We start from the raw sequence: 22,343 nt of genomic DNA on the forward strand, positions 1-22,343 counted from the left end.
ACCCAGCCAGGCATGCAGGACTTTTTGGGACAGTGGGACCAGGAGCATGGTGAGGCTGTGCTGGTTCTGAGGGAGCATAAGGAGCCCTTCTCTGCTCTGTATATTATGGGCTTGAGACAGCACCAGCAGGACATCAGGTCCTGGGGGATTCACGGGTAAAGACCAAGCTGACGGAAGGGAAAAAGGACAGAGGGCTGGTTTGCTGGGTTTCTCCACCCTGCAAGAAGCAGCAGGAGTGCAAGTATCCTTTCATTCATCAGCTGGAAGCCAGGAATGGCACATGGGGAATGGGACATGTCAATGAGGAGGTACAAGTTGTGTGGGAAGAATCAAAAAGCCTGCCTGCACACTCCTAGGGAGGGACTGGACCTACCTGAGGTTGGTGTTGGCTCTTGTCAGCCAGCACAGTGACTGCTGGACAGCCCCTCTGCCAGGGCTCGTGCCTCTCCCTTGTACTGAAGCACTGTCACAGTATTTTGCTTGTCACTTATGCTGTACTTGTACATCATTGCACTGATCCTGCCTGTGGCCTCCCTGCTCTTAGGAGCTGAAGAACTTGATGGTAATTGAAAGGAATTTTCCTTTAAGCTCATTTAGTTGAAGCTCTGTGTTTTGTCTCACTGCAGACATTTAAGCCCCAGCGATGTCATCCCAGGCTGGGTTTGTCCAGCTGCACCTGTGGCTGCTGTGCTGCTGAATAAGATCATCCAGGTTCCCAGGCTCTCAAAAGGCCAAGTGATACTGCAGCAAAATGCCTCAGAACCTGTGCTCCTTGTTTTCTCACACTCTTTGGTGGATAATCAGGAACTTTTTCCTGATACAGGTTTTGCATGAATTTCCATTCATGTGATCAAATTGACAGCTGCATCTTCTGTGTAATCAAATAAAATCTTGTGTGGTATAATTTACTCTGAGTGTAATGGACAAGTAGTCAATGTTACTCTCTTCTATCCCATCAAAAAGATGAAGAAAATCTCACCCTGTAAATAATGTGGAAACTGTAACCAAAACTTTTCCAGTTCCTTATGGCCACTCCTTCATGTTATCAGAATGGTTTCTGTTGGAAGGGATCTTAAAGATCACCTAGTCCCAACCCTCCTGCCATGAGCCGGGACAACTTCCATTAGGTCAGCTGGCTCAGAGCCCTATCCAACCTGGCCTTGAGCATTTCCAGGGATGGAGCATCCAGGCCTTTTCTGTTCCTGTGTTTCATCACTTTCACAGTGACAAATTTCCTCCTAATATCTAATATAAACCTAACCACTTTCAGTTTAAAACCATTCCTCCTTGTCCTGTCACTCCAGACCTTGATAAAAAGTCCCTCTCCATCTTTCCTACAAGCTTCCCTTAGGTACTGAAAGGCCACAATAGGGTGTCCCCAGAACCTTCTCTTCCCAGGCTGAACAACCTCTCAGCCTACCTTCCTTCACTGGAGAGGTGCTTTAGCATTTTGATAATTTCTGTGGCCCAAAAAACTTCCCAACCTTTCTGCAACAAGAAAATACCCCTCTAAACACACTATTCTGGGCACATCTTCGTTTGACATAAGGTGTGGCTCTTTGGTAGTTTTGCTGTAGGACCAGTGACAACATTTGGAGCTGTGGGTGTCAGCCAGGCGAGAGCTTTCTGTGTAGGTGCCATTTTTACAGGCAGCTTAACTTAAAAATGGAAATTTTTAAAGCCCATATAATTTCCAAACGAGGCACAGTATTAATAAAATTACTCAGCAGACCCTCAGCCTTGGGGAGAAGTGTTTCAAAGCAGAGGTAATAAATCCTTATCCTTGATTCTGAAAAACAAGAATTTTGGGGAGAAGTGTCTCTATATATAGATGATAACTTTTGGAAGCAGCTGGCCAAGCCCATAAGTGTGAGACCAAAAGAGCCCTAGGAAATTCCTTATTCCATGTCTGAATATGAGCCAAATTCATTTTTTAATGGAAAACTCATATGCTCCTTCCTGTGCCCAAATGTGTGCTGGTGCTGTATCACCTCTCAGCCACAGAGGCCTCAAGATAACATTTAAACTGGGGGGCAGTGGTGGGGACTAAGGGGGAAAATCCTGAGCACAAGAAGCAGCATGCAGGAACCTCTCCATCAACTGGGAAAGGAGACAGTAGGCGGCAGTTCCAGAGTTTTCCTCTGGATTCAGCAGTACTGTTATTCTTAGCTAGAGGGGGAAATTATAAGATTGGCAGGGATGGTAAGGATTAGTTTAAACACTACATCATTCTATACTCTAAGAAAAACCTAGTGAGAATATATGCTAATGTTTTACATAACTTTTTAGATACAACTAATGGATTTCCAGATATAGTGCCCATCCATCTGGTTATTTAAACTGAGAAGGAAATACTCTGCTGTACTTGTGAATAGTTCCCAAGTTTTGTTGTGCATCCTGAGACCTGATGCAGTCTCTGACTCTGATCTTCACGTCATCTTAACTCTTTTTTGGGAGCCAATTAAACCCGCCCTGTAAAGCACCGAGCCCAGCCATGTGAGGTTTGCATTGTGTCAGTACCTTCCTCGCTGCCTCACAGGCTGCCTTGAGCCTTTCCATTTAGCTGCTGCATCTTACTGAGAGAAGCCAGGCCTGGGGACAGCAGGACACGTGTTGGAGGTTATTTCCAGGGCCATTCAGTCTCATGGGAGAAAGCTCCCTAAAGAAAGTTAGGGGAAATCCACTTGCTCTGCACAAGATGTGTCTCTGTGTTGAAGACCCAGCAGCCTCGTGTTTTGTGCCTCAGCTGACACATGAGCTTGACAAACACATGACTAATAAGGGCTGACGTAGCTGAGGCTTCCCACTATTGCACTTATTCTAGGGCCAAAATGGAGCTTTTAACTATTTAAATTGCCATGAACATGGTCTCAGCCCGTATCACTCTTGTCTTCTCAGGTTTTCACCCCCAGCCTGAGGACTGCTCACCATGGAGCTCAGGGAGCAGAGAGCACTGAGCAGTGACCATCAGCTCCCTCCCCCAGGAAGGGCCAGGCTGCTCTAACTCCCCTTCCCAAAGGCCAGTGAGGGAGGCCTGCTGTGCACAAACATCTGCTGTTGCTGAGGATATCAAAAGTCCTACGAGAAGAGGCTCGTTAAAGTATAAACCTAAACTTTGTCCTCTGCAGTGCAGGTCAAAGTACCCAATAACTATCTGAGGTATGTGCCAGAAGTGCCATTAAACACCTCGTACACCCAGCCACCTAATTTCTAAATGTCCCCTGCCTTTTCATGTTGCTTTTTTTATTGTGCTTTAAACTTTCTTGTATTTGTAGAGTGACAGCATGGAAGCCAGAGTACCTCACCTGACCAAGTTTTAGTCATAAGATCACAGTGCTAATTGTTAGCAGAGATCAAAAGAACAAAACACCATGACATCCTACTCAAGTGTATATAAAACCAGACTGTATCAAACTCTTTTATTAAAAAAACCTCACCTTACAGTCCACTAATTATCATCTCTATAAATGGGTAAATGTGGAAGCTTTTTGGGATTAAAGTGCCCTAAATTAACTTTTGAAATGAGGTATACAGCTGAAAGTTTCTTTTTATTTTAAATGTTTCCTCTACAAAAATATATACGAACGATATATTTAATTAATAAAGTGATAAAAATGTTTGGAATTTCTTGATTCATAACACTATTGATACAAACCATTGAGTATGTTTATTAAGAAGAAAGGTAACAAATAGTAATTGTTGCTGGAAAGTATTTGAAACAGAAAAGCTCCCTCCCCATTCTTTAGGCCTCAGCAATCTTCCTCGTTGAGTTTTTCATGGAGTTGCATCCAGAAGGCAGATTTCTCTACTCTCCAGCTGACAGATTCATTTGAGACTGGTGCCAGCAGCAGACGTGGCCCTCAGTGAGACCAGAACTGCCCCAACTGCCTCAGAGGCAGGAGAGAAATCCTGTAGGCAGTGAAAGGGCAAAGACTAATTTTTATTACACCCTTTATGATAATTATTAAAAGCCTTAATGAAATCTATATCTTACAGTAAATCTGAGTAATAAGCAACAGTAGTGTTAGAGAGAATTCTCCTTCTCCCTCACTGCCCATGCTGCATTTTAACCTCAGTGGGGAGCTCAGCCCCACAGAGCTGCTCCTCAATCCCCCCAGAGAGAACTGCAAAGTGAGAAAACTCAGGGGCTGAGATCAAGAGGGGTAACAACTTAAAGCAAATGCTGTGCACACAAGCAAAGCAAAACAAGGAATTCATTCACCACTTCCCATGGGCAGGCTGGTGGTCAGCCCTCCCCAGGAAAGCTGGAATGACAGTGAGTTTGGGAAGACAAACACCATTACTCTGAACATCTCCCTCTTTTCCCCTTCTTCTGCCAGCTCCACATGCTCAGCATGACACCCTATGGTAGGTGATAGCCCTTGGGTCAGTTGGAGTCAGCCATCCTGGCTGTGCACCCTGGACTCCTCACGATGTGAGAGGCAGAAGAGGCCTTGTCTCTGTGCAAGCTCTACTCAGCAATAATGAAACATCCCTGTGTTATGACCAGTTTTCAGCACAAATCCGAACCCCAGCCCCACTCCAGCTACTCTGAAGAAAATGAACTCAATCCCAGCCAAACCCAGCACACCTGAGAACTGGAGAACTGGCTGCTGGAGACAAAGAGTCACATCTGGCACAACCTCCACAGTTTGGCATAAGCAAATTCCAAAGTGCAGTACACGTTCCTGTGCTGTGCTGCAGTTATGGCAAGAAGCTTTCTGTGCTCAGTTCTGTCAGCAGTGACTACTTCTGACTCGGGCCAAACAATAATTTGGAAATAACAGTGTGAGCAGTGCAGACTACCAAAGGACAAAGATAACAGGGTATAACCCCAAATTGCTAAAAACAGTCTCTTCATTACTATCTCGTTATCCAGTAATGAAAAAGCTGTTCAGATACTTCAGGTGTTATCTGGAGCTAAGGGCCATTTTCTGTTTAATTTCAGCATGTGGTCCACTGATACTACTGATATGAAAATCTTCAAGTTTTAACTACAAATAATATGCGGCTGCAGAATGGTTTCAGTTGATTGTCATCAAGGTCTCTGCAAAAGAAAAGCACAGACTCACTACATCACTACCCTGATGCCCACAAGTTTGAGGGGTATGAATCTGTGCTTTCCACTGAGGGATCTCAGTGTTTTTCAAATATATCTTTAAGCTCTGTAGCCTCTCCAGTTGTTTCTACACTGATTTTAACACACAGACAATAAAGCTGCTTTGTTACAGAACAAGAAAAACACTTCTTTAATTTTTTTTTTTTCTTTTACAAGAAAAATTATTTTAAAAAGAAAGAAAAATCACGGTTTGTATACAGCTTTGATACAAAAAGTTTATTTTCTCTATTGGCCAAGTTAACTGGTGATAAAAATAGTTAAGAGTCTTTTTCCTTTTTTGCCTTAAAATTCTGATCTGGTTGCAGCTGTGTTTTAGGGTACAGGGCCCCTGGCAGACAGGGTTGTAGACCTGCAGTTCCTCACATCCAGGGTTCCCATCCTTCCCAGACTCTGCCAAGAATATTGGGGTCTGTCGCTTGATCGATGAGGCATCTCACTTGGGTCTCCTCTGAAAGTCCATCCTCTGGCTCTTTGGCTCTGATATCATGATTAGAGTTACCACGAGCCACAGCTGCAAAATCATTATAAGCAGGAGACTTCTCATGGCCCAGGCGCAGCTCATCGCTGAAATTGAGAACATGAAAATAAGCTCTTACTAAAAGAAACAAGCAAAAAATCTGAGATGGGTTTTTAAATACAAAACGGCACTTGAAAAAATAAAGCTTGAATTGAGATCAAGATGTGGAGGTTGCTCAAGAGCTGTAGAAGGCTTGGCCAGTGAAGACTGGTGGTTTCAGGGGTCCTTTACTAGTGGGTATTTACCATGAATATGCCAATCTCCTCAAAGGTCTCCAGCTGAAAGAAGGATGCAGCAGTTCACATCCAAGCTGTTGATCTTTTTACCTGCTCTCCTGATTTGTGCCTATAACAAGTATTTTGCTGACTTTTCCAGTTCAGCCTTGACCGCAAAAAGGACTCCTCCCAAGTCCTGCACTTTTCAATATTTGTATGGTTTTAAAACAGGCTTGCTTTCTTTGCTTTTCCATCTTTCCCCTGATTAATCCAAAATGACTTTTTAAGAGAGGATGGAAGGGATTAATTGTACTTTTAACTGAACTTAAAAGACATTCTGGCTTGAGCCAGACTTGACTAGACTGACATAAATAACCTGAGAATGCCACCAGATTTGAATTTGATGTTTCTCTTAAGCAGCTTTCCTCCATGCCTCCCCTACAGCTGGTACATTTCAAGAAATCCTCCATCAGAAGCATAAATTAATTTAAATATCATCCCTACCCTAAAAGCAGTGGAAACAAACATAAAGAACAGTAGGACTGAGGAGTATGAGATTAAGCAGCCTGACAGGGAGGGGAGGCATGTGTTGCCAGGAGCAGTAAAACTGCTCAGAAGGCCTGAGCTGGAGCAGGAAAACTCACAGGGAGATATCTGGTGTTTTGGCTGGCAGGGTGATTCACAGAGCTTGTATGTGGACCAAAATTATTCTGACAGAAGGTTTGCTGAAATTTTGCCCTGTCTGTCTCTTCTCCTTTCCTAGCTGCCATTCTATCCAAAGGGAGCAAAATCTTACACAGGAACCTTCCAAAACTCTTAGTGGAGCAGTTTAAAGCAAAAGGAGAGCATCTTACCAAGTGATTATTGCTGGATTGGCACCTGTAAGCTTTCTTCTGACAAAGCTGACCTTTTGCAAAGGGTACCAGTTTACTTCAGATGTGTTTATTTCCTTAATCCATGTGCCTCCTTTTTTCAGCTGTCTTTGTTCAAAGTTCTAAGGAGAAAACATATTTGCCTTATTTATCATAAATCACACACTTGAAAAAGGCTTTTAAGCCACAGATCATAGCAAGTCAAGCCAGGATCTTAACTGCAGATGCAGTGGAGGACAAAGCAGTGAGATAATATCTAACTTGCCTATGAATTTAATTCACAACTGAAGTTACTGAAGTGCAACTAGTTTCAGATTTTTTTCTCTGTAACTATTGGTTTGATATATACAGTGCTGTTATGCAAATTTAAGAGGCTGAATGCAAAAAGTTGAAAATATTTATGTTGGTGCCGCAAGTGGCATAGGGATATGATCACTATGTGATCAAGAGTTATCCATATCTTTAGGGTTATCATGAAAGATAAAGAACAGGACACTGATAACACAGACATATGCTACTATTTTTTGTGCATTTATATAGAATTCTGTAATTTTAAATACTTTTAAGTTCAGTTTCTCTGAGAACTTAATAAAACAAAGAAAGATAAAAGGAGTACTGAGAGTGAGCCTCAAGGAATACTTCCTTTTTCATCAGTTTTATTCTTATTACACTTTAAGAGTTTTCACATGAAAAAAATCGAAAAGGACAAAATCCCACCTTCCAGTCCAAAGAAGGCTCTTTTACAAACACATCCATGGTGCTGATGAGGAGGTCTGGATCTGAACGATAAGCCCTCAGAGCATGCACCATCACACTGTAAATGAGTCCCCATTCTTTTACTGGCATCATCAGATTAACAAACTGGCGAGTCAGGCGAAAGGGCATCAACTCTGGCACACTCAAAAACTAGCCAAGGGGAAGGACAGTCAAAAGAAAACAAGAAGTAAGAAGATTTGGAACTGAAGGATTAGATGGGAATATTTTCTTCTTTTTTAGCCTTGAAACTCTCTTTTGTCACTTCACTGAAAATAACGTGCAAAAGTAGAACTGAACCAAGTTGTGACATCAAAGCTCTAGTCATGAGTATTCAATGATAGTGGTTGAAACCACAAAGCAAGAAGTCTTGGAACTGAAGGATTAGATGGGAATATTTTATTCTTTTTAAGTCTTGAAACCCTCTTTGTCACTTCACTGAAAATAATGTGCAAAAGTAGAACTGAATCAAGTTGTGACATCAAAGCTCTAGTCATGAGTGAAATGATAGTGGTTGAATGCATGGTTGAACTATGTAAAACACCACCATATTGACTCTGTGGAGTTCTACAGCTCACTGCCTGTCTGAGAATATCTGGACTCAGATGTTTTATTCAATTGACTAGAAATAACTTGTAAAGATTATTTTGCACCAGAACAGTGGCAAATGAAGAGCATCAAATTTAGCACTGGGAGCACACATGTAATCGCACATTAGAAATACAAAAGCTGTAACAAATTAGTTGAAAACAAATACCTGTGTGGCTGCACCAAAAGCATATCCAAAGTCTATTCCCACCATGCCACCTGTCTCCTTGTTAATCATGAAGTTGGACAGATGCCTGTCTCCAATCCCAAGTATCCAGTGGCTGATGCACATCAGTGCGTGTGAGTTGGCAAAATGGGAGCGCAGGGCCAGGAAGGCCTCGGGAGATGTGCTCATTTTCACAAAGGCTCGCCTTAACAAAACAAAAGTTTGTTGAATGCAGAGAAACACTAACGTTTGTTTCACAATGTGCAGCCATCAGCAGCACTTACCGCAGAAGGTCTTCTGGAACGCTGCTCTCCCTGCTTTTGAAGGATGTTACTGCTTCTGTACGGCTGGCATTTCTGCAAAGTAGAAAAAGGAATAAAGGTGGCTGCTGAACTAACAGCCTGCTGGATGTTGAAAGTCAAGATATGCTCATGACTGCAGCAGAATGTGGTGCTTATTCCAGTAAACAGTAAATTTTATCTGATATTAGAAGTGCCCCATCCTCCCTCTTTCTCTCAACAGTTATTTCCAAGACTGACATTTCTAAATACCAGAGTACGTGTATTTTCCTCCAAATTAGGTTGATGGGTTAAATTTTAATAAAGTAATACAATTATGTTCTTTCTGGCTGGACAGTCTTTTCCAAGCAGAGGAATTAGGGCCCTAGTTACATCTCTCAGCAGCAGGCTGAGGCTATATTGACACAAGAAAGTAGTGCAGCAGAGAGGATGAAACAGAACTAAAGAACTGGTGCTGAGGGCACTCATGTCATGTAGATTTTGGGAAGGAGGCTTTGTCCTAGGCCCATATTCAGCTCTGAATGCTTGTGAGAGCTGAAATGTGCCGGGTGCTTTCCTTCTTGTCTACTTCCCTCTGAAAGGAGCTGAGCTGAGAAACAGAGGACAGCCCTTTGATACAGCAGACTCAGGATGAGAGGGAGTGACTGGGAATTACTTCAAAAGCACATTCTGGATCTGAATACAAGTATTAATTCAGTTAAAGTTTTCCTTTAAAAAGCAAGACACTTAAGCAGGTTATGAACTTATAAGAAATGCTCTGGGCACTTCACTTTACCACCTACAGTGCTAAATCTAGGTAGATGTGGAAATTCCTCTGAGAAGATGCTCAAGTTGGAACCTAAACCATCAAATATTCTTAAATTCTCAGTGAATCATGGTGATTTTCTCCGTCCAACTCCAGCAGATGCTCAGGCTCTGAGGCAGCCTACCTAACTGCATAATCAGGAAGAAGACGCCCAGAAAATAAAGTTGAAGAGCAGCATCTGCTTCTAGACACTTTCTAAAGGAAGTGAGCAAGCTTCTGGAAGCATTCCTGTACTCTGGTAGGATTTTTGGCAAGAGGAATTTTGCAGAGCATCTCCAGGAAGACAAAGCAGTAAAATGAGCAAAAATCAGATCTACTCATCATATTATAATGCAGATCATACTTATTTTTCCTGGAATTTCTGTATCTCTGCGTGTGTGCACAATCTGGCTTCTCTATTTCACATGCAATTCTCTTTTGAAACCTACCTGTACATAGCATGGTACCGAGAGATGCCCTGTGCTTTCCCACCCATCCTGGACAGCCACTCAGAATAGGTAGCACGAGGTCCTCTTGGGCTAGGGACAAAAACAGAAGAAAAGCACCAATGATTTCCCTGTATGATCACTCTCTATCTGATTATCCACAGGCTGTGTGCTGCTCTGACCCACGAGATTTATATGCAAAGGAAAAGTCAGGAAGCTACAACCTACACTAATTTTAGCTTTGCTATGAAAATGAAGTTTATGCAGATTATAGGCCGGTCCATTCATCTCCTTCACCCCAGCTCTGAACACACTTTAGTCATATCTCACAGAAGATTACACATCTCAAAGGGGTTAATTTGTCAATAGATACACTGTGAGTACCTCCAGAAGAAACATCCAAAATAATTTCTGCAGGGAGGGAAAGGTATTTTTGACAGTCTTGTAGCCTTTGAGAAGCATTATGTTGTCCACCACAGTACTTGTTGCCCTTTGTTCTTCCAACTGGGCAGGGAATGCAGGAAGGCAATTTGGTGTCTCCTCAGTGTGCACCAGAGAGGAGGAATGGGCGCTTGAACTTGAGGTATTAATCCATAAGAAACCAATATTCAATAGTTCCACTGCTTATGAAATAAACTGATATTTTTCTCCCATCTTAACTAAATACATCAGATCTTAAACTTCTATTTCAGAGAGGCAGCAACTTAGCAGAGCAGCCACCTCCTCTCTTCCTTCCAAAGCACATTTTGAGATAGAGTATATAATTTCCATTTAAGAAGCATTTATCAGTTATAAACTGTAGCCCATCACTTTGGGATAAAGAAAAAGATTTCAAAAATTCATAAAGTTGTTTCCCCCACCCCAACCAAAATTTTCCTTTGTGAGTGCTGTCACTTAACCATAGCTCAGTGTAAAATGTCTTAATTTGTCTTGACTGAATAACATACAGAAAAATATTAATGTCTATGTACACAATAAAGCAAAGGGATTTTTTTAAAAAACAAATTATGACACGCTTTTAGAAAGACACTGATCTTCTACATTGAGCATATTCTAAATTTCCTCCCCTCACGAGATGGTTCCATGTGAGTCTTCCTTCACTTTCCCACTCAGTGAATTGAAATCAACATAATACCACTGCTGTTCACAACAGTGAATCAGACAGCAGTAATACAGGAACTCTAGCAGTTCCTAAACTGCTCACAAATCAAATAACCATAGAAGTAAAGACTCTTTGGAGTCCAACCTCCACGCTGGAGTTTCCTCCAACCTGTCCCATAAATGCTTACTAATAAAAATAAATGGCGACAACAACACAGACAAACCCAAACAGAGATTATGTAACCAAGAACCACATTTGTAAATTAAACCACATTTCTAAATTCCAGGACAGAACTAGGCTGAAATGACAGAATTAAACCAATTTTACAAATATTCAACCTCCAACTGCAATCACGAGAAAGCAATATAATTTATTCAATCCCAGCATTTGTATCAAGTCAGAGAGAGTGCTCTGTTACAGTTGTGCTCTGTGCATTTGCTGCCAATTTCCATCCCCCATCACTGACTCACGGCTGAACCCAGGTTCTGAATAGCTGTCTCTACTCCCTTCCCCTGCCCCCCATTGACCTAAGTCCATTTCCTGCCTGATCAAATCAAGAGATCAAAATCCTCTGCTTGTAAAATCAATCTGCTGATAAGGAAATGGTGATGATAATGACGTCACACATGATTATAATTATAAGCCTCTTGTTTAAACAAGCTGGGTGGAGGATATTCCAGCTACAATGGCACTCATTAAACAAACGGTTGCCAATTACTAATTTGGGTCAGGAAGTACAAACTGCCTACTTGCTTGTAAGTGCTTTTCTTTTATTCTTTAATTAAAAAAAAAAAAAGCAAAAAAGAAAATCCTGCCACAAGACTGTCAGTTATCCAAAAACCCATTAGTAGTGGTCTCTATTAAAGCAGACAGCTAAACCAAGCATCACCTGTAATAGATGGTATCTTCCTCTTCAGACATGCTATTTTTAAGGAATTCTTTTAAGGTACAAGTGTTTTCCAGCCATTTGATGAGTCCCAGTCTGCAACAAAGTAAGTCAGAGATAACAAGCAGTTCAGAGCTGAACTTTTGAGGAACACCACAAATAGGAAGCAACACATTCTACTGCCTATTAAAAGGAAGTTAAAAGCTACAAATTTAAATATACTCTGAAAAACAGTTTCCAGATGAAGTAGTTTCATTGTTGTTTGAAAGGAAAAGGAAAAAAATAAATAAAACCAGGGCACAAAACACTCTCAATCTGAATCTGGCACACAAAATTCTCACTTTCCAACATTCCAAAAGTAATAGATATTAACATAAGGATTTCTGTTCCTTCAAGATAAACACCTACCTTGTTGTCATGGGGATGACCTGGTAAGTTTTTAACTGCATATTTCTTTGGCTACATGTAGCATCTTGTGAAAGGATAATGTTCATTACATCAAAGAGCTGCTCAATGCGTTGGTCTTGTCGCAGGTCTTCACCACCTTTGACAAGAAAAGGATACTCCTGCTCATCGCTGCCTCGGATTGTTATACGTTTTGGCTTCCTCAAGGATTCCATCACACTTATCTTAGAAAAAGACAGGAAAAAGAAAAATGTTTGTGACAGAAGACTTGATCTTACAGAATCATCACTGGAATTAAGCGTATCTGTCATTCCTAGATGACATAATCAAGTTACTCAATTATAACAGAAAAACAAATGCCGACCACTTGCAGCTCTTTGTATGCTGCAAGATGTGCAAACAAGCAGTGACCCTGCTACTACCAAATTCTTCAAATAGTATATGGACACAGATTTATACCACACAGGATTTTGACTCAACCTTGAAAACATACCCTTTCATCAAATCCAGAGATTTTTGCGTGGTACTCTGGCAATGGTTTCCCTTTTCCATCATACTGACCTGAAGTGGTAGTGGAAAAAAAATATTAGTACATAGCCTGATGTTATTTTAAAGTGTGTTTAACACCAAAACACATATCTGAATGTTTTGTCAAATTGGTAGAATGACAACTGTGAAGATAATACTTTTAAATGTGTAAAAAAGATCCAGCATACACACAGTATGATTTTATCTGTGAATTACCGATTCCTTTTTCTTGCTTAGCTGTTAGAATCGAGATCTTGATGGTTTCAGAAGACACAAACTTTTTTGAACTAGATTTAAACATGTATTAGATTTATATATCAGATTTCCTGGAGTCAAGTCTTTAGAAAATTATAAATCAGATTTCCTGGAGTCAGTATTTAGAAAAATACTAAATTCTTAGGTAAGAGATACAAGCTTAGATGCAATTTTAAAAAACAGGACTACAGCTTAATAACGGATTTAACAGATAATGAGTGAACAGAATCATTTCAAGTAAGGCCAGATAAGGCTTAAGGCCAGAAAGAGGGGTCATATAGCCAATACAAGAAATAAAGCTCAAGAACAACTTTCTTGGAAGCGACAATTCACTATTGACGCTGAAGGGGAACTTACCAGGAACCTCCAATTCATTTCTCAAGAACTCAGCTCTGAATTCACTCATCCATGGTGAACATTCTTTGAGGTTCCCAGGTTCTTTATGGGTTTTGCTCATTTTTAAGTGGAGAGAACTTGCAATCTCATTGAAGTCGCTAGTCTTCATATCCAATAGTTCTGAACCACCTCTACCAAAATGATGATCCAGGTCCTTCCCAAAATCCTAACAATTGTTTATAGAAAGCAATCCTGTTTACACAGTGGTAGAAACTACCCAAGAGCACCAAAAAAGTACCTTCCTATCTATACTCATGGCTTGCTCAGATATTAGGAGGAAATTCTTAATATAAACCAGAACAGGTTGCTCAAAGAAGCTGCGGATGCCCCATCCCTGGGAGTGTTCAAGGCCAGGCTGGATGGGGCCCTGAGCAGCCTGGTCTAGTGAGAGGTGACCCTGACTGTGGCAGGGGTGTTGGAATCAGATGATCTTTAAGGTCCCTTCCAACCCAAATCATTCTGTGGCTCTATGAAATGTTTTATTTACCTCTGGATTATTTGTGGATTTATTACTGCCTAGCAATAATTTTGGACATAAAACATATAAACCCATATTTTAAAGTATTTTGAATATCCTGATAGAGGAAAAGAGTGAAGTTTTGGACATGGATCCATTTAATGAATAAAGTAAGTATTATCTACAAATAGTTAACTGAGTTGACTTCCTGTGCTCATAATTCAAGGTTCTAGAAAAACCAAATGTTCCTTCTTGGACTGGGTATTACTGGCTTGGAAAGATTTTTTTTTTTTAATGCCTGATGATTTTCCTACCAAGCTATGAAGACAAAGCTATTTCACTGAAATAAATGAAAATACAAAAAACATTATCCTTTTGAGAAGACTTCTATAGTCAACAACATCTTTATCACTAAATCTATTTTCAGATTATGAGCCTGAAGTACTCCACATAGTAGAGCAATTTTATGTGTCAGTCAAGAGAGACAACTAGTTTTTTTCCCCAGCAAGGACACTAGAAATGATACTGTTATTCTCACAGCACACTTTGTTTCTTCATAATTCAGAGCCTGTGCACCATCACCTTGACTATCTTCTGCAGCTAGTCCCTGCTCTCCCTCTTCTCTTTAACAGAGGGGAACAACCCTGATATCCCTTTCCAGCATCTCCCTTGCTCTTCTCTCTGTATCCTCTAATACTGCACATTTTACGTTTTAAAGAGCCATGGATTTTTCCTCTGTGTGTGTGGACACACAAATAATCCAAACAACCTTTGTGCTTATGCCTGCTATGTCCCTTGATGTGCATATACCCTGTATAGCTGCTCCCCTCTTCCTACCCCCACCCCTGACACGGGCACATCCTGCACATTCTTATCCCCCACTCTTGAGTTTAAAGTCATTATCATCAAAGACCCATCTTATCACACGGCAACCATTCAGAGGACTAGTGTGCCCCTAAACTCCCAATTACCCTTTCTGCTTCATTATCACCTCACCTCCTCCCGACTCCACCTTACTCTCATCCTCCACCTTTCCAGTCATGGGGAAGGAATCTCCCTACAGACACCCAGGTTAGTTTATCTAATGCTAATGTGACATAAGGATGGCCACAATGGGAGAGAGCTGGAAGCACCCCGCCCTGGCCACGGGGCTTTGCACATACAGTACAAGCACAGAGTCAGAAAGCTTCTTCTACAGGAGTATCACTCTCCTGGCCTCAGCAGTTTGCAGCTCAGGGATTCCTGGACCCGGGATCGAGTATTTGTATGTAAAAGCTCTCAAAGCACTGCCTCCTCTCCGTGCTATTGCCTGCTTGCTGTTTGAACCCATGAAAGCACCTAATATCCTGCAGCAGGAGTTCAGCACCTAAGTGTGCACTGAATGAGGAAACACTTCTCACTTGTCTGAACCTGCCACTTCCATGGAGTATTTACTTCATGTTTGGCACTCCTGATAGAATCATAGAATTGCTAGGCTTGGAAAAGACCTTTCAGCTCACCAAATCCAACCATGGGACTGATGTTAAGAGCTTCACTGTATCTGGCATAATTGCATCTTTTCCAACTGGAGGAATGCTAAAGCTGCTTGTGCGGTGGTTACTCTGTACCACTGATTATTCTTGACACTTTGAACCTCATCCAATTTTACTATATCTGTGCTGAGAATACTGTAGACGAAGACTATAGTGTTCAAGAAGCAAGAGTCAGAGAAGGCTGCTATGCCAATGTACAAATCCATGTTTAGTTCTCTATTCTTATAATGATCAATATTTGCTTTTCTTTCTTGACTGCCCTTGAGTTTTCACAGCTGATGTTTTTAAAGAGCTATCACAAATCAAGATTTTGTTCTTGAACTGCAACAGTCAGCTAAAATATGCAGAATTTCTATATGATACAAGGGTAATTACATTTTCTTGCCACATGTGTAATTTCATTTTCAGTCTGATTTTCACCACTTTGGAATTCAGTCAGTTTTGTAAAGTCTTTTCTTTAATTCTTCATAGTTGTAACTCTTCTGTATGAGTAACTTTGTATCGGCAGCAAATTTAAGTAGTATAATACAGCAAAACTCCCTAAGGTGCTCATAAATCTTTGGCAGCAGTGAACAAAAAACAAGGCCAGATTCCCACAGATGATTAGAGGCTCAGGTCCTAAGAACCTGGCAACATGCAGGACAGGAGAGGTAGAAGCTGTGTAAGACAGAACATTTATCCCTGCAGGGCAGTTAGAAGTGGAAAGTGAACTATGTTAAGTCCATGGCTTCTAGCAAAGAAATCCCAGCCCTGTACTCCTGACTAGATCAAGTCTAATCAAGTCCTTCAGCACCTGTAAAAGCTGTGATCTGGTTCCCTCTTTTGACTTTCTACTGCCTTCTAGAAAAGCCATGATGCCAACACTACTCAGTAACCACATATACCTGAATAAACCTTTTCCTCATCAATCCAAGGCCAGGGGCCTCCAAGTTTCCCAAATTCTTGTACATTCCTTCATACATTTCCTTAAGCTTCTTTTTGTTTCTCTGAGGTTTTGACAACTCATTTCTGACGTCCTCAGCCCAATCCTGCAAAGAGAAGAAAACAGATGAGTACTGAGAAAAGATTTATTGACCCTTGCTCTTCAGTAGGCCACTAAGATTACAGGATTACTGTATTTACTAATAGTCAACTATTTATTATGTGTCTTTTGACAAGAAAAGAGAATCAAAAGACTATGGAAATATTTTCTTTTTATTTGGTGTCTTGATAAAATGTTTCTACTTTATTATGATAATTATTTTTACTACCATAGTGTTTAGTGCTAAGAATGCCTCTTTGGGGCCAGGAGTTGCACCAAACACAGGACTAGAATCCTTTGGGCAAACAAGTCAGAACATAGACAAGGATGCCAGCAGGGAAAGGGCATAAGAACACAAGGAGTTGAACACAAGTAGTCCAGAATTATAAAGATGGCCACAAATGATAATTCTGTAAGGGCTTCAGAATGATTAAGGAAGACTGACCATGAGACAGGGCACAGACCCTGAAGGGGAAAGGTGAAAAGGGCTGGAGCAGAACATCCAGCAGGCACAAGGGAGGGAGTCCATCACCAGTGAAAGCTGCTGACACCACCCCGACATCATCATCATCATGAGTTGAACCACTTCCTGTGGCTGTGGTGTCAATTGAACTGTGTCAGCCTTCACCCAGCACTTACTCGTCTGCACAGAGGGAGAGGAATGAAGGGGAAGGGTAAAAATACACTTTACCTTGAAAATCATTACAGGATTAGAGAGCTGCTCCAGGGCATGAACAAAATCTTGAACTACTCCTCCTCTATCCAACTTATTCTTGATCCTTTAAAAGAAGAGAAAAATGCCTCATAATGCAACAGGAACTACCATCACCACCTCACTTGCAGATAAGAAATTATCTAGACTGTCTGCTATATACAAGAATCTGGTAAATTGATTCAGGAGTAAATAGCAAACACTCCCACAGAATTCCCTCTTGGGCTGCATGACTGTTTATATGTTGACTAAACATGCCACGCAGCTCTCACTTTTTAAACTATATGTCCCACTATGAAAATGGGAACTTGGTGGGTGAGTAGAAAACATGCTTGAAACAGACACAGGCATTGACCAGACCAGATGCCCCGTCACAACAGTTACTGAAGAGTGATACTGTCCGTGAAACACATGACTTTGTATTTTTATTTTAAACAAAAATTTATTCAGCAAAAGTATCAAATTTGAGAAAAAGGCAAAAACACACACAGAATTTTAAGAGTAATTCTACAGCGTTGTGTGATAGAAACTGATTTTTGCCTGGGGATTAACTCAGCATTACTGCATGCCAAAAGGGACGAGGGAAGGCTTGTAAGAGAAGCTGCATGTTGCACACTGAATAAGCAGAGAACACCACAGCCAAGAGCTGTCATTCCCAAGATAAAATGCATCCATTTCACTGCCTTCTCTGAAGTCTGGTATGAGCACCTATTCTACTTAAACATAGCTGCTTCCTCTTGGTGTTAGAAAGATGATAAATGTTCAGTACCACCAAACTACAAGGAAAAGGGGGTTAACTCTCTGCGGTCTTTTTGTTTTATCTTGGGAAAACTTTTAACAGCCTGGGAACTATATGTACCCAATACTTCATAAAGTTTCATGCCACCAATCTGAGTGTATCTGACACTGACAGAGCTGATGTACTGCATTTCTCTGTGTCTTTAAATGAAAACTCAAGACTACCCTCTAATATTTCTCGTGCTCGCTAAAGAAAAGGATTTGCCTAGGAAAAATAAACTAATCTGTCCACTCCTGAATAAAAAACATACAAAAGAGCTACTCCAATTGCAAATTCACCTTTCTACAAACTCCTTGTTCTTGCAGCCAGCTGCAGTATCTTTGAAGCAGTAACTTTCACTGCTGATCATGAAAGGGTAGATGAGTGCCTGGGGATAGGTATTTGCAATCTCTTCCACAGTATGTTGTACAGCTACTGCTTCATCCTTGTCAAGTAGTGCCATCATCTGGCTAATCCAACCAATGAACTGCCAGCAGGGAACTGAAGAAAGCTGCAAAAACACAGACATTGCTTTCATCTTTGGTCCTCTTCAAAAATATCAAACATAGCAAAAAAAACCCCTGCTCCATGGTGTAGCCTGACAGAGAAACATGAAAAAGAAACAGTGAATGACAACTAGGTGTGCAAAACATCCCCCAATGAAGCAGAGATTTACTTATTACTATCACTACTACTTCCACCACCACTGCTGCCTAATAGCTTTTCCATTATAAAGATTTGCAGCCTGTTGATCAATATGAGGCTTTACACTCAAACTTGTGGCTTTTGTCTCTGCATGCAATACAATAATTTTTGTTCACCACACACAACTCAAAAATCTAAAGGATTTCAGTTCCAACACCATTGGGTTGAAGTCTTGGGTTGAATTTACGTGATTGAGTAAAAAAATGCCAGGAAGGAGAAAACAGAAACCCCTGTCACAGTTCTGTCCTTTGTTCATCTTTAAGTATTTCTAATAGAATTTAAGATCAGATTGCCAGCATTTATTTCACAGAAAGACAGAGGATAGGATAAATAAATGCCTGGTGAACTCTCTTTCTGGGTGAGATTTGTCAGCTGGCATCAGGTTCTGTTTGAACTGTTTGGTGTTTTTCCGTGGCCACACCTTGTTCATCCCAGCCATTTCTGCTGTTTTCTCAATTCTTTGGGATAACTAACCCAAGTTTCTGCCTCACTTGAGTTCTTTCTCTGAAAGGGCCTGTTGCTCTGGGAGCAGGAGCACAATGACATGGGCTTGAAAAGGCAGGCAGGCCAAGGCAGGAACAGGCATGAGTCACAGAGAAGGTCTCAGCTTATCTGTCCCACAGACAGCAGCAGGGAAGGCTGGTGGTATCCTGCCATGGAACAGCAATGGAAAGACAGGTTGTAGAAGGAAGGAAGGAAGTGGGAAATACAAAGGAAGACAAAGCTGTAGTAACCTCTGGAGTGAAGAAGGACAGAGAAAGGTGGGAGACATGGAACGTGTCTGGAAAAGCTGCTGGCTTCCTGCATACAGGTAAGTCAGTCTACAGGAATAAGATGCATTCCTCACCCTAATACTAATCACCTTTGTCAGCCCATTTAGATTGTTCTGAAGGAAAAAAAAAAAAGACAAAGCATACCACAGTTGTTCTCCAGCAGCTCTCAAACAAACATTTGGAATCAGAAAAATGATAAAAAGTTAAATTTCTAAGAAAAAATTTCTGTTCATATAAATTAGACTCAGAAAGTTACAGAAAAGACAAGGAACAATGACGGGATGAAATTTATCTGATTTCCCTGAAGCAAAACTTACCAGTCTAACCTCTCAACGTATCCAACCTCCACCTCCACCCCCACCTATAAAATTTGATTTACAGCAACATTTGCTGCCAGAAATATTGAAGCAACTAACCTCTCGTGTCACTAGACCCAATGTCTCTGCTGGATATCTTTCAATTATTTGGAGCAGTCTAGGAAATCTCAGCCTAGCTTCTCTGGAATTCAGTTTTAAAGCTTTTATCATTTTCTCCACCACAATAGCTGGGAACTGCTGCAGATCCACAGTGTTAATTTCTGCCAAGAGACATTAAACAAGAATTATCAGAAACACCATCACTTGTTCCATGTCTTTGATCATCTGAAACATTCATCTTTACAATTTGGTATTCTTTTTTTCAAGTGTATTTTTACTTTGTTCTCCTTCCCATCTGTTTGAACTGCACACATCTGCAACACATGTACTTGGGGACTGTAAGGATTAGCTTTATCAGGAAGCTGCATCACTGCTGGTATCTTGCCTGCTTTAAATACAAGGCTGCTGTGGTCTGGGAAGGAACAAGGGAAGCATCTGCTAGATATGATACATTTCTCACAAGTAGGAGCGAGACTACAAGGGATCCACAAGTACTGAACCTTGCAGTAACAGTGGAGGTGAAAAAAGGCACACAAATAATGCTGAACTGGAGGTCAAACTGCTCCATTTAAATTCAAGCTGTGCTGCTCATGGACATCTCCTGGGTACAGCAAAAGCTCAGGGATTGCAGATTAATACACCTCACAAGCTTAGGAGAAATCCTGACTAACCAAGCAAGCCTTCCTCTTCCCTGCGCAGATACTGGTCACAGAAGCTGATCAAAGTCATGTATGCATCAACAACTCCCACCATGTCCACATGGTCCATGGACTGGGACTGCACCTCCTCTTCAGGCTTCCTCACAGCACAGCTGAAACAATGAAAAGCCTTCTTGTTCAAACCTGCCAGCACCTGAAATTCAACCATAAGAGGAAAAAAACCACACATTAGCAAGTAGCATTGAACAATCCTGTCCAAAACTGGAACTTTGTTGCAGGTCTTGAGTAGATAAAACTTTAACACTTTTAAGATGTTTGGAGCAGCTGATATAAAGGAAAAAGAAAATGAGATGTTATTTCTAGCAGTGATTTCCAGAACTTTATTTTCCACAATTTTCAATGGAAATATATAAACTCAAATTAGTCATTGGACACGTTAAGTGGAATTTTCGCCACTGCAAAAAGTTAACGTTACTGGAGCTTTTGGAAACAGTTAACAGAAAATATAGTAAAACTTTCAGGGTTTTTTCCTATTAAGACATATCTACAACATCTGCATAACAATTACACTGATGCCTTTTTCCCTATTATAAATATAGTAATATTCATCATACATTTCTAATGCAGCTCATGCAAAGGGTGACTTGACAGATTCTTTACAGAATCACAGAAGCATGAAGGTTGAAAGAGACCTTCAAGATTATCTGTCCAGCTGCCAACCCAGCACCAGCACAATTACCCCTAAACCATATCCAAAAGTGCCACATCCAGATGCCTCTTGAACATTTCCAGAGATGGTGATTCCGACACTGCCCTGGACAACTTACTCCAATGCCTGACTATTCATTCTTTTATTAAAAAATAAAAATAAGTTCTAATATCCAATGTGAACCTAACTGGCACAACTTAAGGCCATTTCATCTCACCCCCTCATGTGGGACATGGCAGAACAGACCAACCCTCACCTCACTACAATCTCCTCTTAGGTAGTTACAGAGAGCAGTAAGGTCTTCCACGAGCCTCTTTTTCTCCACACTAAAAAAAAAAATCCCAGTTCCCTTAGCTGCTTCTCACAGGACTTGTGCTCCAGACCCTTCTCCAGCTCCACTGCCCTTCTCTGGACATGCTCCAGCCCCTCAATGTTTTTCATGTAGTCAGGGGCCCAGAACTGAACACAGGATTTGAGATGTAGCCTCACCCCTGCCAAGCACAGCAGGACAATCACTTCCCTGGCCCTTCTGGCCACACTAAATGCTGGAATTGAAATGAAATAGTCAGGTAGCTAGAAGGAGACTACCAGGGTCAGAGTGCTGCTTAATACTAAGCTAAAATAAGGCTAAAATAATCCTTTAGATTGCCTAAAGAAGAACGCTCTTAAGAATTAGCTAATAAATGAAGCTCAAGCTTTTGCTTAAGTTTCTACACACCTGAAAATTTGAAACCTTTTTTTGCAGGAATTCCTTCTTGATCTGCTTTACTTTTAACAACCATAAAACACAAATTAAGAACATATTTTTTTTTTAATACTAACATGTTTCATATTCCCTGAAGCGATCCTGCAAGAAAGATGGAAAGGGACTTTTTACAAGAGCATGTAGTGACAGGACAAAGAGCAATTGCTTCAAACTGAAAGAGAGTAGGTTTAGACTGGATATTAGGAGGAAGCTCTTTGCTGTGAGGGTGGTGAGCCACTGGAACACCCAGAGACACTGTGAATACCCCATCCCTGGATGTGCTCAAGGCCAGGTTGGGTGGAGCTCTGAGCAACCTGGTCTAGTGAAAGGTGTCCCTGCCAATGGCAAGGAGGTTGGAACTAGATGATCTGTAGGGTCCCTTTCAACCCAAACCATTCTATGATTCTGCATTTAAGGGTCTTCATGGTGGCTTTAAAAATTAGTAGATATAAACCAGCAGTGGTACTTCAAATTCCTAATCCATTTGACAGACAAGAAGTAAATG

General features: G+C 41.1%; 1 protein-coding gene across 2 annotated transcripts in view; it reads right to left on the reverse strand.

Annotated features, from left to right (window-relative positions):
• Positions 1 to 5,273: 5,273 nt before the first annotated feature.
• PRKDC (protein kinase, DNA-activated, catalytic subunit) overlaps positions 5,274 to 22,343 on the reverse strand; it is an 80,956-nt gene continuing 63,886 nt past the window's right edge. The window contains exons 70-84 of one of the 2 annotated variants that reach the window (XM_083871145.1): positions 20,397 to 20,577; positions 19,726 to 19,886; positions 18,131 to 18,342; positions 17,033 to 17,120; positions 16,205 to 16,348; positions 13,293 to 13,497; positions 12,646 to 12,713; positions 12,156 to 12,376; positions 11,751 to 11,843; positions 9,763 to 9,852; positions 8,515 to 8,586; positions 8,234 to 8,435; positions 7,441 to 7,629; positions 6,706 to 6,845; positions 5,274 to 5,683 (exon numbers count right to left, since the gene is read on the reverse strand). In XM_083871145.1, the coding sequence (XP_083727271.1) occupies positions 5,479 to 5,683; positions 6,706 to 6,845; positions 7,441 to 7,629; positions 8,234 to 8,435; positions 8,515 to 8,586; positions 9,763 to 9,852; positions 11,751 to 11,843; positions 12,156 to 12,376; positions 12,646 to 12,713; positions 13,293 to 13,497; positions 16,205 to 16,348; positions 17,033 to 17,120; positions 18,131 to 18,342; positions 19,726 to 19,886; positions 20,397 to 20,577 (2,271 nt within the window). In that variant the 3' untranslated portion in view covers positions 5,274 to 5,478. The remainder of the gene's footprint in view (positions 5,684 to 6,705; positions 6,846 to 7,440; positions 7,630 to 8,233; positions 8,436 to 8,514; positions 8,587 to 9,762; positions 9,853 to 11,750; positions 11,844 to 12,155; positions 12,377 to 12,645; positions 12,714 to 13,292; positions 13,498 to 16,204; positions 16,349 to 17,032; positions 17,121 to 18,130; positions 18,343 to 19,725; positions 19,887 to 20,396; positions 20,578 to 22,343) is intronic. The other variant, XM_083871146.1, reaches the window with a different exon arrangement.

Source organism: Zosterops lateralis (genome assembly GCF_965231275.1).
Source record: "Zosterops lateralis genome assembly, chromosome: 1".
Taxonomy (NCBI): Eukaryota; Metazoa; Chordata; class Aves; order Passeriformes; family Zosteropidae; genus Zosterops; species Zosterops lateralis.